The sequence below is a fragment of the Prorops nasuta genome, unplaced genomic scaffold (genome assembly GCF_024137725.1).
Source record: "Prorops nasuta isolate Cenicafe-Biocafe unplaced genomic scaffold, Cenicafe_Pnas_1.2 PNAS00035, whole genome shotgun sequence".
Lineage (NCBI taxonomy): Eukaryota > Metazoa > Arthropoda > Insecta > Hymenoptera > Bethylidae > Prorops > Prorops nasuta.
The window spans coordinates 49,926-65,869 of NW_027116832.1; the positions used below are offsets into that span (position 1 = coordinate 49,926).

At 40.4% G+C, this 15,944-nt stretch overlaps 1 protein-coding gene across 1 annotated transcript; it reads left to right on the plus strand.

Moving 5' to 3' along the window:
* Positions 1 to 11,943: 11,943 nt before the first annotated feature.
* LOC136783678 (putative nuclease HARBI1) lies at positions 11,944 to 14,716 on the plus strand. The gene is made up of 3 exons (XM_066743928.1): positions 11,944 to 12,173; positions 13,790 to 14,076; positions 14,160 to 14,716. The coding sequence occupies exons 1-3, from the start codon at positions 11,944 to 11,946 to the stop codon at positions 14,714 to 14,716; spliced, it is 1,074 nt and encodes a 357-aa protein (XP_066600025.1).
* The last annotated feature ends 1,228 nt before the right edge of the window (positions 14,717 to 15,944 follow it).

Consider the following 15,944-nt stretch of genomic DNA (forward strand, 5'->3'; position numbering starts at 1 on the left):
GCTATCACTAGATTATTTGTTACATTCATTTATTATACTTAACTCTAACCTATGACTATATTATTCTTTATTATTGACCTGGGTTTCACCTATAGGGGGAGGCTCACTTATTCTGATCCATGGTTTGATTTTATCGGCTGAAACAATGGTGTTTAACGGCTTTTGGGTTATGTTGTATCCTGGCACGTCGACAATAACCCAGCGATTCTTGTTTAACACTGTTTTAACCATGTACGGACCCCTGTATTTGGGCTTTAGTTTGCTGTTCGACCCGGCCTTGTGTTGCAGGACTTTGAGTAGCATCAGATCGCCTTCCTGGTATTGCAGCGGCTTCTTGTGTTTCTGGTCATATTTCAATTTGTTGTACGCTTGCAACTTTGAGGACACCTCGACTGCTAGCTGACGCGCACTAGCCCGACTCTCTTCCGCATTAAGCGAGCTTAAAGTGCAGTTTTCCAAAAGGGTTGTCAGCTCCTGATCAGGTCTTCCTCGTTGCTCGTATCCTAGAAGCACCCGACTAGGAGTAGCGTTAATTGCTCTATTCAGTGTGTTATTAATGGTAAACTGAACTCGGCCGATCTGTGTAATCCATTTGTCCGGAGTCCCCGCCGTTTTGGCTAACGTTGTCTTGAGGAACCTGTTAACTCTCTCCACCGTTCCATTGGCCCATGGGGAGGCGACAGCTATTTTCGTGTGCTTTATCTGATGTAGATTGACAAATTCCGCAAATTGCTGCGAGGTGAAAGCTGAGCCTCTATCACTGATAAGATGATTGGGGGGACCGAACAAGGCGAAAAGCTTCTCCAAATGCTCCATGACCTCTACAGTGCCTGTGGTTTGGACAGGGTACAGCCAAGTGAAGTGGGTGTAGGCATCGACCACAACTAAAATGTACTTGTATTTGCCCGTGGTTTCCTCCAGTGGTCCAAAATGGTCGATATGGAGGGTATGTAATGAAAGGGGTACTTTTTCCACTAGTTGCATTTCTCCCTCGGGTTTTCCTGGAACCCCTGAATGGGTCACGCATTTCACACAATTGTCAATGTACTGTTTCACTTTGAACTTCATGCTAGGAAACCAATAGTGACTGGTTATGCCGTACACTGTCTTATCTAAGCCCACATGACCAGCCTTATTGTGGTATATGTGCAAAATGGAGTTTTGCATGTTCTCCGGGACTACAAACAAATCCTTGCCGGAAATCTGTAAAAGAGGAGCCCGTCAATAAGGGAAAAATTCTTGTCCACTCTAGTTTCCACCCTTTCCGCAATTTCTTTAAGCTTGGGGTCCATCAGTTGTCTGAACATAACCTCGTCCTCCAAAGTAATGGTATTTACCTCGGTATCACTCCGACTCAGAAAATCTACGTGGGCCATCTTCCCTCCGGCCCTATGAACCAGCTCCATCTGGTAATTTGCAGGGATAACGTCCATCGCGCGATTCGGGGATTAATATTGATTTTTTTCACTGCCATGGCTAGAGCATTGCAATCCGTGATGACCTTAAAAGGGATTCCTTGTAGATAGTAGTGGAAACGCTCTACGGCTCTGACAATAGCCAATGTCTCTAACTCGAAACTGTGATACCGCTTTTCAGAGTCCGAGCCCCGAGCTTGTTTTGCTATAGTAAGCGATGGGTGCCATCCCTCCATCTGCTTGCTTTTGTAAAAGGATTGCCCCAAAACCGGCATTACTAGCATCGGTATGTAATTCCGTTAGACCGTTAGGATTGTATAAGCGCAGAACTGGCGGTATTATCAGGGTTTGCTTTAGTTTTTCAAACGCCTTCACACAATTGGCATCGAACTTAAATTCCATGTTCTTCCGGGTGAGTTCCTGAAGGGGTCTTGCTATCGCCGCATAGTGAGGAATGAACTTCCGGAAGTAACCGGTAAGGCCCAAAAACCCCCTAAGTTCACGAAGATTCCCCGGCGGTTGATATTGAGTTATAGCCTCCACGTGTTTTGGATTAATCGTCAGCCCGCTGGGCGTTATCAAATAACCCAAATATTCAAAGCTACCTTTTAAAAATTCACACTTCGCCAGGTTGAGCTCCAAACGATATCTCTTCAAGAAAATAAGCACTTCCCGCAAGATGGACAGATTTTCCTCAATCCCCTCAGTCGCTATGAGGATGTCGTCCATGTACAGCAAGATTTTCCTATCCCTAATTAAGGGCCTTAATATATACGCTAGCCGCTTGGCAAATTCCGCCGGTGCTTCCAAGTATCCAAAAGGCATCCTAACGAATTCAAACTGGCCCTCGGGAGTGGCAAAAGCAAAATACTTTGTATCATTGGGATCGATTTGCAACTGATAGAACCCGTCACGTAAATCTAACTTGGTGAAATCCCCTTTGCCGTACAGCTGGTCAATTTGATCGTCGATGACCGGAAATGGATACTTCTGCGGATGTATCCTCTGATTCAATGGACGTTAGTCGACGCACATTCTCTTGTCTCCATTTTTCTTATTAACTAATACTACCCGCGAGCAAAAGGGAGAAATACTTTCCTTAATAATACCACGTTTCAACAAGTCATCGGTAATCAATTTAAGTTTCTGTTTTTCCGCAAATGAAAAACGACGGAGGCCGTAACGAAATAGGGAGTCATCTCTTAAGTGCACCTGCACTTTATAACCGTCTTCCACATAATCTATATCCGCGTTGTCGATTTCCTCCAATAACAACATTACCTTTTCTCTCGATACAGGGTCCAAAGTAACATCTAGATTTTCGGCCACTACATCGTATTTACCCTTGTCTTCGCATACATCAATTGTAAATATTAGCTCGACCTCGTCAATCGGTTTGCCGGACATCGACAGTTCAAAGAGGCCATTAAAGTAGGTCAATTTCAGATTAGATTCTGCAGAAAATCCCGGCCCAGTAACAAGTCGAACGAGATGGTGTTGTCTTCTACTACATACAAGGTTACCTTGAACCATCGACCCGGCATTCGATCAAAGCTGATTTCCCCGAACACTCTCCCACAGGTCCGGATATGCGAATTATTAACCCCTTTAAGACGGACCCCCGGGCCCACTGGGAACAACTGACTTCCCTTAAAACTACTTTTGAAGACCGATCTAGTTACTAAACTGACAGGGCTGCCAGTGTCCAACAACGCACGGACCGAAAAGTGTTCCTGACGTGATACATACTCTCACCAACAGATATGGGGATTGAGATTCGATCACCAAAACCTCTTCGGTCCATTCCTCTTGCGATCCCTCTTCCTTCTCAACCGCATCCTGCGTAAGATGGTTTAACGTGACCGCTGTTGAAGCCTTCCTCTTGGGACATGACGAGCTAAAATGCCCCGCTAATCCACACACGTAGCAGGTGGCTTTGGCCGACCTGCACTCCTGCAACAGATGCCCCTTTCGCTGACAGTGGGTGCACACCTTTGTCGATGTCGACGCCGCGGAGGTCCCTGGACGGTCTGGAGTTGCCGTTGTCTTGCGCGTATATACCTGGTCCTCGGTTAAGCGCCTCATATGCTCGATAAAGTCCGGAACTGACGTCGCATGGCTGTCTAGCGCGAACTTCCTGAGCATCGGGTCCCTCACTCCATCAGCTAAAACCTCAATCTGCTCCCTATCGGTGAGAGAGAGCACCTGCATCAGTTTAAGCTTATCCTCCGCGTAGCACACGAACTTTTCAGCAAACATCTTCCATATCCTCGCGTTTATTCGCGAAAGAATGGCCGTTAGCGACTCCTTCCTGCCAAAGTAAGCCTCAATCTGGCATTTGAAAGACTCCCACGACGATACACTCTGTATCATCTGCCGATTATACCAACTCAATGCCCTGCCCTCCAACTGATTCACGGCAGCTACCCATAACCTCTTGCGACACTTGATATAACTGCGCCACACTCGCTACTCTTTCCAGCCATTTTTCTACATTTTCCTCTTCTGCTGCCGAGAATTTAGGGATCAATTTAGAAAGGAACTTCACTTGGTTCCAGTATGAGCTCAAATTAATAGGGGATTCCCTTGGACCGATCCCCCCTCCTTCTGATCCTGATCCAGGCAGGCTATTTTCCCTTGCCTGTCCCGGTAACACTTGCAATACTGCTCTAACTATTTCCTCAATACTGCTATGACTCGCAGTGGACATAGGGACAGCCGATCTCTCCGACTCCTGCTGCCCGGGGCCACTCGTAACTGCCCGAGGCTCCCTATCCGCCACGTGGTCCTGTTCTAAAATGGCTGACGCGCTTCTGCCATCTTCTTGACCAAAGTTCACCAAAGACCCCGCTATCGATCTGCCGGATGACTCACCGTGACCTAATAATCGATGCAATAGGGTCGCTCGGGGGCCTGACGAATCTACTTCCCACTGCCTGGCTACCTCCCGGAGACCTTCCACATTTAACAACTCGAGCTGTGCCCGGCTCACATTCTGCGCCATCTTAAGTATGTGCTCTTCCCTATGGTCTTTTATCCCACTTCTGAATTAAAACTTCTGTAGTTGCCAGGAGAAAAAGGACACCAACTATATACTTGCGTAGATTAGCCATTTATTTCACTTGAACATTTTCTCACTTATCATACTACTTTATTAACAACACTCTTATGCCGCCTTTCCTGATTCCCTGTCCTTCCGTCCTCATTTTCTTTCTAACCGTCCTCCTTCAAAATTCTCGTTCTCGTTAGGCCTCGGGTATTCCCGGACGTATCCGAATACCCGCCCAATCACAATTCGACTCTATGCGGCGCCTACCAAACTATACATGCGGTGCGATCTGGGTTGCGCTTACAAAAGGAAGGAAAGATGTAGGAGTCCATAACTCTTAAGAAGCTTTCAGAACAAACTCATAGATGTCATCAGCAATGCTGATACTGTAGAATTTATGTATAATCAGGAGAATAAATGTCTTTCGTAGAATTTTCTGGTTACTACCGTTTTATTCACACTTCCTTTCCCAATTATAAAAGTCGGACTTAATATCCAAAGAGTTAGGTGCATGGACCAGTTGTCCAGTTAGTAACACCTGTACAAAGAGAAAGAGTGTGGGCGGGATTGACATTTATAAGGGGTTGAACATCATTACAAGGCCGTAATATACATATATACATTGTGTTAGTGCATGTGCACCGGCTAAGTACAGTTCGTTCAATTTGAGTATACATTATGACTAGTGTTGTTGCCAACTTAAAGTTCGTTAACGTGGTATCACTTAAACTATGTGTCAATCGCCATCTTGTTACGCCATGTTGCTCGTCATCGCTGCTACAAGTACCCCCCCCTGAATGACACATTACTAATGTGTCAAATTAATTGTTTATGTGCGGGAGTTTTAATTGCACCTTTTTATACGTCCGTTTCGGTGGATCCATTGTAGACTGCCATTGGTGCACGGGTTGCTGTGTTTGTTCTTGGTGCTCAGTGTCTTCGTGATTGAGTGTAGTTTCCTGCTGTTCATCGTCTTTGCTGAGGTATGCCGGCTTCAACCTGTCGACGGAGATGTTCTTTTTGGCTCCCTCAACCAGAACGGTGTAGACTCTGTCGGATGGCCTGTCAATCACCTGGAAGGGTCCGTCATACGGAGGCTCCAAAGGTTTTCGGACGTGGTCATTCCTGATAAAGACGTGAGTACAAGTTAAAATGTCTTTGAGTATGAAAGGTTTTGCCTTATTGTGATGGGCTGTAGGTGTTGGACGTAAGGAGTGCATCATCTCTCTGTGCCTATCCACAAACATCTGTTGGTCAGCTGGTTGGTCGGTTGAGATGAAGAAGTCTCCAGGGATCCTCAATGTTGTCCCGTACAGCATCTCAGCAGGAGTTGATTGGAGATCCTCCTTGAATGCAGTCCTCAGACCCAGAAGAACAACTGGAAGGATTTCAAACCAGGGCTTCGGTGAACACATGAGTGCAGCCTTCAATGTCCGGTGCCAACGCTCCACAAGTCCATTCGATTGAGGATGGTAAGTAGTAGTATGGATTCTTTTTGCTCCAACAGCTCGTGTTAATGATTGGAACAAGGATGATTCAAACTGCATCCCTTGATCCGTTGTGATAGTGAGTGGAGTGCCGAATCGAGATATCCAGTGAGTGAAGAACGCCTGGGTTATGGTCTCAGCTGTCATGTCCTTCAGAGGAATGGCTTCTGGCCATCTAGAAAATCTGTCTATGATAGTCAGGCAGTATTGGTACTCACGTATTTTAGGAAGAATGATTATGTCTAAATGGACATGGTTGAAACGGCTATCAGGCACATCTATGTGGCATGGAAATAATTTATTGTGTCTTATTGTTTTAGCCCTTTGGCAGCTGACGCATTCTCTAGACCATTTTGCTGCATCACCTCCAATGCCAGGCCACACAAACCTGTCACGCAGCAACTTAGAGGTAGCACGGATGCTTGGATGTGCTGGACAATGAACCACTTCAAATGCTGTCTTCCTGAGGGTCACTGGTAAGTACGGCTTAACCCTACTTTGAGCCACATTGCAGTATATTCTGATTTCAGGTTCCACCATGACTTCCTGGAGATTAAGTGAGGTTGGGTTAGCCAAAAGGTGTTGGAGCTCTGGATCATCCGTTTGAGCTCTCTGGATGTCAAGTGCAGTTAGTGAAGTGGGCATGTGAATAGTGCTTATCCGTGAAAGTGCATCAGCTGCCTGATTGTGATCTCCCTTGACATAGGTTATGTCAGTAGATAGTGTGGAGATAAACTCCAGCTGTCTCAGTTGTCGATCCGAGATTTTGTGGTGTTTCTGCTTAAAAGCATGGACAAGTGGCTTGTGATCAGTGAGAATCATAAAGTGCCTACCTTCCAAGAGGTGTTGGAAGTGCTTTGTGGCTGCAAAGATGGCAAGAAGCTCTCTGTCGTAGGTTGAGTATCGTCGTTCCGTATCGCTCAGTGCTCTGGAGAAGAAACCAAGTGGGTGCCAAGTGTTGTCTTCCTTTTGTTCTAGTGAAGATCCAATGGCTGTAGTGGAGGCATCACATGTGAGGCGTAGTTCAGCCTTGGCAGCAGGGAACTTTAAGAGTGTGTGATGTGCTAATGTTCTTTTGCAGTCCTCAAAGGAATCTTCAGCTGTCTTGGTCCAGTTGACTGGAGTCCTGTCCCTTTTTTTAGAGGACTTCAGGAACTGGTTCAGGGGTGCTTGGAGTTTAGCGACATGAGGAAGTGACTTCCGATAGTAGTTCAGCATACCAAGAAAACGTCTCAGCTCTAGAACATTTTGTGGTTTGGGGAAGGTCAGTATTCTTTCAACTCTGTCGGCTGATGGTGTGTAGCCTTGCCTGCTGATATTGAACCCAAGGTAACCTATCTCAAGCTGTCCAAGACTGCACTTTGATAGGTTAACTGATAGACCATTCTTTTTTAGGATTTCCAAAACTGTGGCTAGATGTTCCCGGTGCTGCTCTTCATCTTCAGACATTATCAGAATGTCATCCACATAGGCAAAGACGAAGTCCAATCCACGAAATAGGTGGTTTATGAAGCGCTGGAAGGTCTGTGTTGCATTCTTCAACCCGAATGGCATGACCACATATTCATAAAGGCCCCAAGGAGTGTTAATGGCAGTTTTTTGGATGTCTTCCTGGGCCATGGGTATCTGATGGTACGCCTTCTCCAAATCTAAGGTGGAGAAAATGGTTTTTCCATGAAGCATGGCGAATAGATCCTGAATCAAAGGAGGTGAGTATCTATCAGGCACTGTGATTGAGTTCAGTCTCCTATAGTCTCCGCACATTCTAAAGCTCCCATCTTTTTTAGGAACTAGATGGATGGGGCTTGCCCAAGGACTACGTGAGGGTCTCAGCACCTCAGCATCTAGGAGTTTATTGATTTCCTGCCTTGCTGCTGCTGCCTTTTCACCAAAGATTTTGCGGAACCTTTCATGGATTGGTGGACCTGTGGTTGAGATGTGGTGTGCAAAACTAGTGTCGATGAGACCAGGTCTCAAGAACGGTTTTGTGATCTCCACATATTTTGAGAGAAGATCATGATATGGCATGGAGTTGTTCACTGTGGAGATGTTTTTGAGGTCAGTTTTCAACACTTCACCTCTGGTTGTAACTCCTGTGATAGAATCTATCAATCTTCTGTTTTTTAGGTCCACAAGTAAGCCGAAGTGCATCAAAAAGTCTGCTCCGAGGATAGCAATGGGAATGTCGGCGACAACAAAGGTCCACCTTAAACACCTTCTCAATCCCAAGTCCAGGTCCATGTCCTGACTTCCATAGGTGGCTATAGGCGTTGAATTGGCAGCAAAAAGCATAAGATTTTGCTGTCGAAGTCCTCGTTTTGACTGGCCGACGGGGATGATAGAAATCACCGATCCCGAGTCAACCAAGTACTTTTTGTTTGTCTTTTTATCATTTAAATGTAGACGAGTTTCAAGGTCTACCTTGTTGATAATGCTGCCATCGTTTGATTTCAGAGATGACAGCAGAATTAGTTTTCCGGCTGCGATTTGAAGGTGTCGAAGAGAATGCAGTGTTCCTCACACTTCTTGGCCTGCTTTCCGAAGCGCTCGTGATAATAACAGAGCTTTCGGCGTGCAGGTGTCTTCGACCTTGACCGTGGTCGTTGCCGGAACTTTTTGGAGTCATTGGTTTGTTGGGAGAGCTTCAACTCCTTGATTTCTTGCATGCAATTCAAAATTAGAGCTTGCATTTCATCTAATCTTTGCTCCAATCTCCTTTCATTGCAGGAATTGCTGCTGCTCGTCGCTGCTACCGCATAGGAAGAGCTGAATACGTCGAGAAGACGGTCCGCTAATTCGGCCACACCATCAAGACCAAAATGGTTCGAGGTCAAGAGATGAGGTCTCACGTGCGCTGGTAATCGCTCTAGCCAGAGCTGATGGAGGATATCGGCCCCGATATCTCCCTTTGCCAGATCGCGCATTTCGCGTAGAAGCTGAGAAGGCTTTTTATCCCCCAAGGTCAGGTTTCGAAGTAGTTTGTCCACCTGCTTGGACCTTGATTCGATCATTCTGTTGAGGATGGCCTGTTTTAAATGCACGTATTTTCCCTTTTCAGGAGGATTCCGAAGCACATCCGTAAGGAGTCTTAGAGTCGATGCGTCTAGGGCTCGGAGTACTGCTAGGTACTTGGTGTCGTCGGATGTGACCCTAGCCGCTGAGAATTCGGCCTCGATGACGACGAACCATACATCGGGTGCCTCGCACATGAAGGCGGGTAATTGCTGTTTCCATACAGCATTGATTTCGCTAATTCCCGACGGCCGCGACATGATTCCTGAGGTAGTATCATCTGCCATTGTTCCGGGCGCCGATTCAAGCGGAATTATATTCCGCCGCAATGTGCTTCCATTATCTAGGTCCAGTAATGAAGTTTCTTGTGATTCCACAGGTGGAGGAGTCCGATCAACCGGCATTATATGGTGTCACGCGGTCTTCGAGCGCAAGTCCCTTCCGGATGAAAAGAGGATGGTCGGCGGCTTCCTCTTCTGGCACGTGTTAGCGAAGAAAGAAAACGTAATCCGGGTGGATCACGTCGGGGTCACCAATTTTGTAGTATTTATGTATAATCAGGAGAATAAATGTCTTTCGTAGAATTTTCTGGTTACTACCGTTTTATTCACACTTCCTTTCCCAATTATAAAAGTCGGACTTAATATCCAAAGAGTTAGGTGCATGGACCAGTTGTCCAGTTAGTAACACCTGTACAAAGAGAAAGAGTGTGGGCGGGATTGACATTTATAAGGGGTTGAACATCATTACAAGGCCGTAATATACATATATACATTGTGTTAGTGCATGTGCACCGGCTAAGTACAGTTCGTTCAATTTGAGTATACATTATGACTAGTGTTGTTGCCAACTTAAAGTTCGTTAACGTGGTATCACTTAAACTATGTGTCAATCGCCATCTTGTTACGCCATGTTGCTCGTCATCGCTGCTACAATACCACAAAAATAATGGAAAATCACGTAACAAGGTGAAATCAGTGTTGCCAGAAAGTAGACCGTCGGTCTACAGAATTTCCCCCTCCACTTACCACCATAGATGCAGGCTCGTTTGCGTGAGCCATCCCCGCTTCTACCGTTGCTCGATGGTCACGAACACAAGTAGAAGTGTCCGTACATGTGTCGACTGACTTCGCTCGCTCTCGCCTATCCTCGGATTAAAGAGAGAGCGGAGATACTTTCTGGGACCTCTCTGTCTTTCTCGCTGTTAGCGTCTAGCAGAAGTTCGAGGCAAAATCTTTCCGCTTCGCTTTGCCGAAAATCTATGAATATTTTATGTTATTTACATTTGCAGCCTAATTTCTTTATACATGTTTTTCAGCATATTTATTTATAAGCATTGACTTATTATAGTCAATAATAAATTAAGGAAATGCGCATGTGATATGTAGTAATTACTTTAAATACAATTTCATCTTTATATTTCGATTACTTCCGTAAAATATGCATTTCTTTAATTTATTATTGATTTTTGTAAGTCAACGGCCATTAAAAAAAAATTTAATCTTAAAAAAAAAAAAGAAAAGTACCGAGCAGGAACCGAACCCGAACCCACGAATCGCCACGCGGTTACCTTACCGCCTAAACCACGAAGCTTCTTCAGGTGCACCGTAAGCAGAAAGTCTTCTTAAGGACTTGAAATCTTCTTTTGAACCGTATAAATAAACGAGCAACCGACAGCTTTATTCATTATTATTCTGTCATAATGGTACAAAAATTAAAGAATAATTATATATTGAATAGTTTTCAAAAGCTGTTCCAATAGCCAAGGACGGAAACTACGAGCGTTGATTATATTTATCTTCGTTCTTGGCTATTGGAACAGCTTTTGAAAACTATTCAATATATAATTATTCTTTAATTTTTGTACCATTATGACAGAATAATAATGAATAAAGCTGTCGGTTGCTCGTTTATTTATACGGTTCAAAAGAAGATTTCAAGTCCTTAAGAAGACTTTCTGCTTACGGTGCACCGAAGAAGCTTCGTGGTCTAGGCGGTAAGGTAACCGCGTGGCGGCGCTTGGCGATTCGTGGGTTCGGGTTCGGTTCCTGCTCGGTACTTTTCTTTTTTTTTTTTAAGATTAAATTTTTTTTTAATGGCCGTTGACTTATAAAAATCAATAATAAATTAAAGAAATGCATATTTTACGGAAGTAAGCGAAATATAAAGATGAAATTGTATTTAAAGTAATTACTACATATCACATGCGCATTTCCTTAATTTATTATTGACTATAATAAGTTAATGCTTATAAATAAATATGCTGAAAAACATGTATAAAGGAATTAGGCTGCGAATGTAAATAACATAAAATATTCATAGATTTTCGGCAAAGCGAAGCGGAAAGATTTTGCCTCGAACTTCTGCTAGACGCTAACAGCGAGAAAGACAGAGAGGTCCGAGAAAGTATCTCCGCTCTCTCTTTAATCCGAGGATAGGCGAGAGCGAGCGAAGTCAGTCGACACATGTACGGACGCTTCTACTTGTGTTCGTGACCATCGAGCAGCGGTAGAAGCGGGGATGGCTCACGCAAACGAGCCTGCATCTGTGGTGGTAAGTGGAGGAGGAAATTCTGTAGACCGACGGTCCAGCGTTGCCAAGTCCGCCATGTTGGAAGATACTACGCTGTATAGTTTGTTGGCGAGAATTGAATATACCACGCAAAATGTATAGTAAGGGCCAACACCACCAAGTGTAGTTAAACCTCGGTTTGCTAACCACGGTTTAAGTAGTGGTACCAATCTAAAAAAATATTCAATTTTAATTTGGCAGTAGTGAAATTTCACTTCATGATTAAACTTCGGATAGCGGAAGTAGCTGGTAGCGAATATATACTCTATTTTTGCTAATATCATACTAATCTCATGTTGATATTGTTGATAGATCTTGTTCTTTCATCTTTTTGGTCTGTTTTTTTTTTAAGGAAATAATTATTTGCAAGTAATTTTCAAAATCAATTTAATTATTAATCCTAATTAATATGACTGATTTATTAGAAAATATGGCATACCAGTTTTTATTTGAAAGTGATGAGGAGGATGAAATTTCTTATAAATTAAATCATCGAAGACCACGTATTATAAGGCAAAGAATGAATTGGTTGGCAATATATGATCAAACAGATTTTATCAGAAGATTTCGATTGTCTAAAGATCATATAGAACTAATTTTACAGAAAATTGAAGAAAAGTTAGTTCCTAACACAGAAAGGTAAATAAATAAAATTATAAGCAAAAAATTTATATAAAGGCCTATTATTTTTTTATGCATTAATTAATTAATGCAATAAACTCTAATAAATTTCATGTATGTTTTATATATGTTATATTATGTTGCAATAAAATATTCTACTTGTCCAAAACCAGTTTAAGAAAAGCTTTACTTAATTCATGATAATGGATCATTCAAGGAAATAAATCGGTTTGAAAATTGGGACGGCCAAACTTGCTGTATAAGTTAACGGTAGTGCTCGGCGGTATAGACATGTCATTATCTACTTTTAAATGTACTTGCCGTCGAGACACTACCGTGTCTCTTGATTCTTCAACATAAGAATACATCAGTAGCTTTTACCTCTAGTTTAGCAATCAATCTTTTACCATTTGTAGAAGTAACAACAAATCAAAAAATGAATTTAAAAAACTAAAATTTTGAATCAAAGCAGGATTTAACAAAGAATATAAAGTTTATAATTTTAATTATCATAGTTATTTAATTGTACATGACACTCATTTTTGGCCATTTCTTATGTACTAGCAACTATGGATATTACCTTTAAATTAAAAATATTTATATATATTAAATAAACTTTATCAATCCTTTTAATTGTTTAGCACATTTGAGTCTATATAAATAGTATATTGTTAACTTAGGAAAGAAAGTGTGCAATTTCCGACGAGTTGCAATGCATGAAATGAGATTGATACCCGAGCCGAAGGCAACGGATATTAATGTAGCCGAGTGTATTGCAATTTCGTACCTCATCAAAATTAATCTCTTCCTGCGGTTAATATACTATTTTTCATAACAAGTGAAGAAAAGTACAGTTTTCCATGCATGTTTCGGCGGGATGAAAATGATTTATTTTCCTCCCGTTGAACTACTTTTCTCCCCGCTGGACTTATTTTCTTTTCGCTAGAATTTACTTTCCACTCGCTAGTCGGCGAAACGTCATTTTCACCCCTCAAAATAGGCACGAGAAGCTGTACTTTCACTTCATATATTATGAAAAATAATAATCTTTATCAATGTAGCTATATATACAAGATTTTCTTTATGCTTTAGAATTGATGATAGAAATATTCATAGATTAATTTGTGTGAAAACACACAAAATTGTCATGAGATAGTTAAAAATAGTGGTTATTCTTAGATGTTATTATCTATTACTAATAAAGTTATGCTTTCAGTTTAAGGAAGCTTTTACTATTTTCTATATAACTAAGTACAAAAATTAAAAAAAAATAATAAGTGAATTAAGTAATGATAGATACAAGTTGTATATAGGTATTATCGAGCTTACATTTTCTTTTTTGCATATTGAAGTAACTTCATTTTTAAGGCTTAAGAAGATATCATTTTACATTATTTAATGGAAATTTAAATCTCTAAATGTCCTAATTTATTAACTCTTTGTTATGTTCGTGCTACAACTGATTTCCTGATGTTTGTAAACAAGTAGATAGGCAAATTAGTGCAATAAAAAGGAAAATGCCTTTCTATATAATTAGTGACATCTCTTTATTTATTACAAGATGCTTGATAAAGATTGTTAGTTTTTCTTTCCATTAAAATGATTTTTGTGAAGATAAAATGTTTAATTTTCAGGAATCATGCAATTCCACCAATCATTCAATTACAAGTTTTCATTAAGTTTGCTGCTACTGGTTCATTTTTATTAAGTGTTGCTGACTTCTTTGGTATCAGTAAAACTAGTGCTGAAAGGATTGTAAGCAATGTTTCTTTAGCAATATCTGAGCTTCATAAAGAATTTATTAAATTTCCATCTGAAAATCAAGATATATTACAAAATAAAGTATCAAATTTTAATTTGTCCGGATTCATCCATGTTATTGGAGCGATAGACTGTATACATGTCCGAATTCAATCTTATGGTAATACTAACTTATATTTTTTGAAACACTTTACATATAATAAATTCAACGTAGTTCAGTTGAATACTTTTGTTTTTTGTCAGGTGGTGATGACGGAGAGCTATTCCGTAACAGAAAAGGTTTCTTTTCTATCAATGTGCAGGCGGTAGTAAACTCTAGTTTACAAATACTAGATTGGGTTGCACATTGGCCAGGTGCCACACATGATGCTACCATCTTTGACAATTCTCGGTTTAAATCCCGCTTTGAAAGCGGTGAGTTTGGAAATGGTGTGTTATTGGGGGATTCCGGTTATCCATCCTTACCATTTCTACTAACACCTCTGCAAAACCCACAAACGCCATCTGAAATTTTGTATAATGAGGCGCAAATACGTACACGCTCCATGGTAGAGAGATGTTTTGGATTGTTAGGTAGAATGTTTCCAGTACTAACACTTGGTTCTCGTTTTCGTAGTCCTCAAAAAACTCTACAAGTAATAACAGCATGTGCTGTTTTATATAATCTGAGCAGAGAAACAATTGCAGTTACACATGATGATATCGATAAATATAATAATTTTGACAGAGATTTACACGAAAACTTAGTTCAAAATGAACGACAATATATAATTGAAAATTACTTTCAAAATTTGATATAATAGAATATTGAAGTATAATATGTGCAACAGGAATAGTATAATACAGAACTTAAAAACTCTAATTTGCTTCTTTATTAGAAAATTATTTTACATTTTATAATCATAAATAACAGGGCAATAATTTTATTTTAAATTTAAACAAAATAGATTTCAAAACTTGCTAAATAATTAAGTCTATCAGTCTTTAAATATGCGGTTACTAAAATAAATTCTATAATCACAATTGCAAATAAAATAATGATATATCCATCAGTTTTACATCATACAAATATAAATAAAAACAATTATACTTTAATTCTCGCATAATATATATATATATTTATAAACGCACTAAGTAATTAAATTCATTATACTTTAATTGCTTACAACTTAAACAAAAGATACGAATTCAAATAATTGCAAAAGTGTTAACGATAAATGGCAGTACTTAGAACATTTGAGTAGAAATGTTAAGGTCAATTTGACAAATTAAGAAAATGAAAATAATAGGTTGTTTGAGTTGTTAACCCTTAATTGAAACTACAAATTTAAACAAAAATTAACTAAATAATATAATACCATATAAAGTGCACAAATTGTTGAAGAGCGATAACAATTTGTTTGGAATACCATTTCTGTATGAGTGATATTATGATAAGTCATCCTTACAATGATCATTTTCTTCGGAACATTGAGGCTGCACAGAACATTTCACAATGAAATTCATGTTTGTCATTGGTTACTTAAATTACTTGTAATAATAATATTAATAAATATTCTTTACCGGCATAGGTTGAAAATTTCCTTGTAATTCATATTGTAATTTTGTTATTTGCATTTGTTCTTTTTTCAATTAAGCCTCCATAATTTCTCTCTCCAATGCTGCTTTTTCAGATAAATGCTTCATCATTAAGTTTGCTAGCTGAATTTTCCTTATAGATAAACGCTCTTGCGTAGTTTGTGGTCTCTTTTTTCTTTTTAAGGTTTTACCATTTATTGGTCCCAATAGTGATCTACTAGTGATAGCGTTATGCAATGGCTCACTTATCGGCTTTTTTAAGCTGTTCGGAGTATACGAAGACCAATTTTCTATTTCACCATTTGTCACCATGTGCTGAAAGAAACAAAATATGCATTTCATAAAGCAATTTAATATTTCAAGTGCAATACACATGTTAATTTCAATTATATAATTTGGAATATAATGAATTAATTTATTCTTTAAGAAAATCTTCCCTGTTGTATAGTT

What these genes read in the sequence shown, in the direction of transcription:
- LOC136783678 (XM_066743928.1), top strand. Translation starts at nt 11,944, where the DNA reads ATGACTGATTTATTAGAAAATATGGCATACCAGTTTTTATTTGAAAGT. An exon ending in TTAGTTCCTAACACAGAAAG is followed by an intron (nt 12,174 to 13,789) that starts GTAAATAAATAA and finishes TTTAATTTTCAG; the next exon opens with GAATCATGCAATTCCACCAA. An exon ending in TGTCCGAATTCAATCTTATG is followed by an intron (nt 14,077 to 14,159) that starts GTAATACTAACT and finishes GTTTTTTGTCAG; the next exon opens with GTGGTGATGACGGAGAGCTA.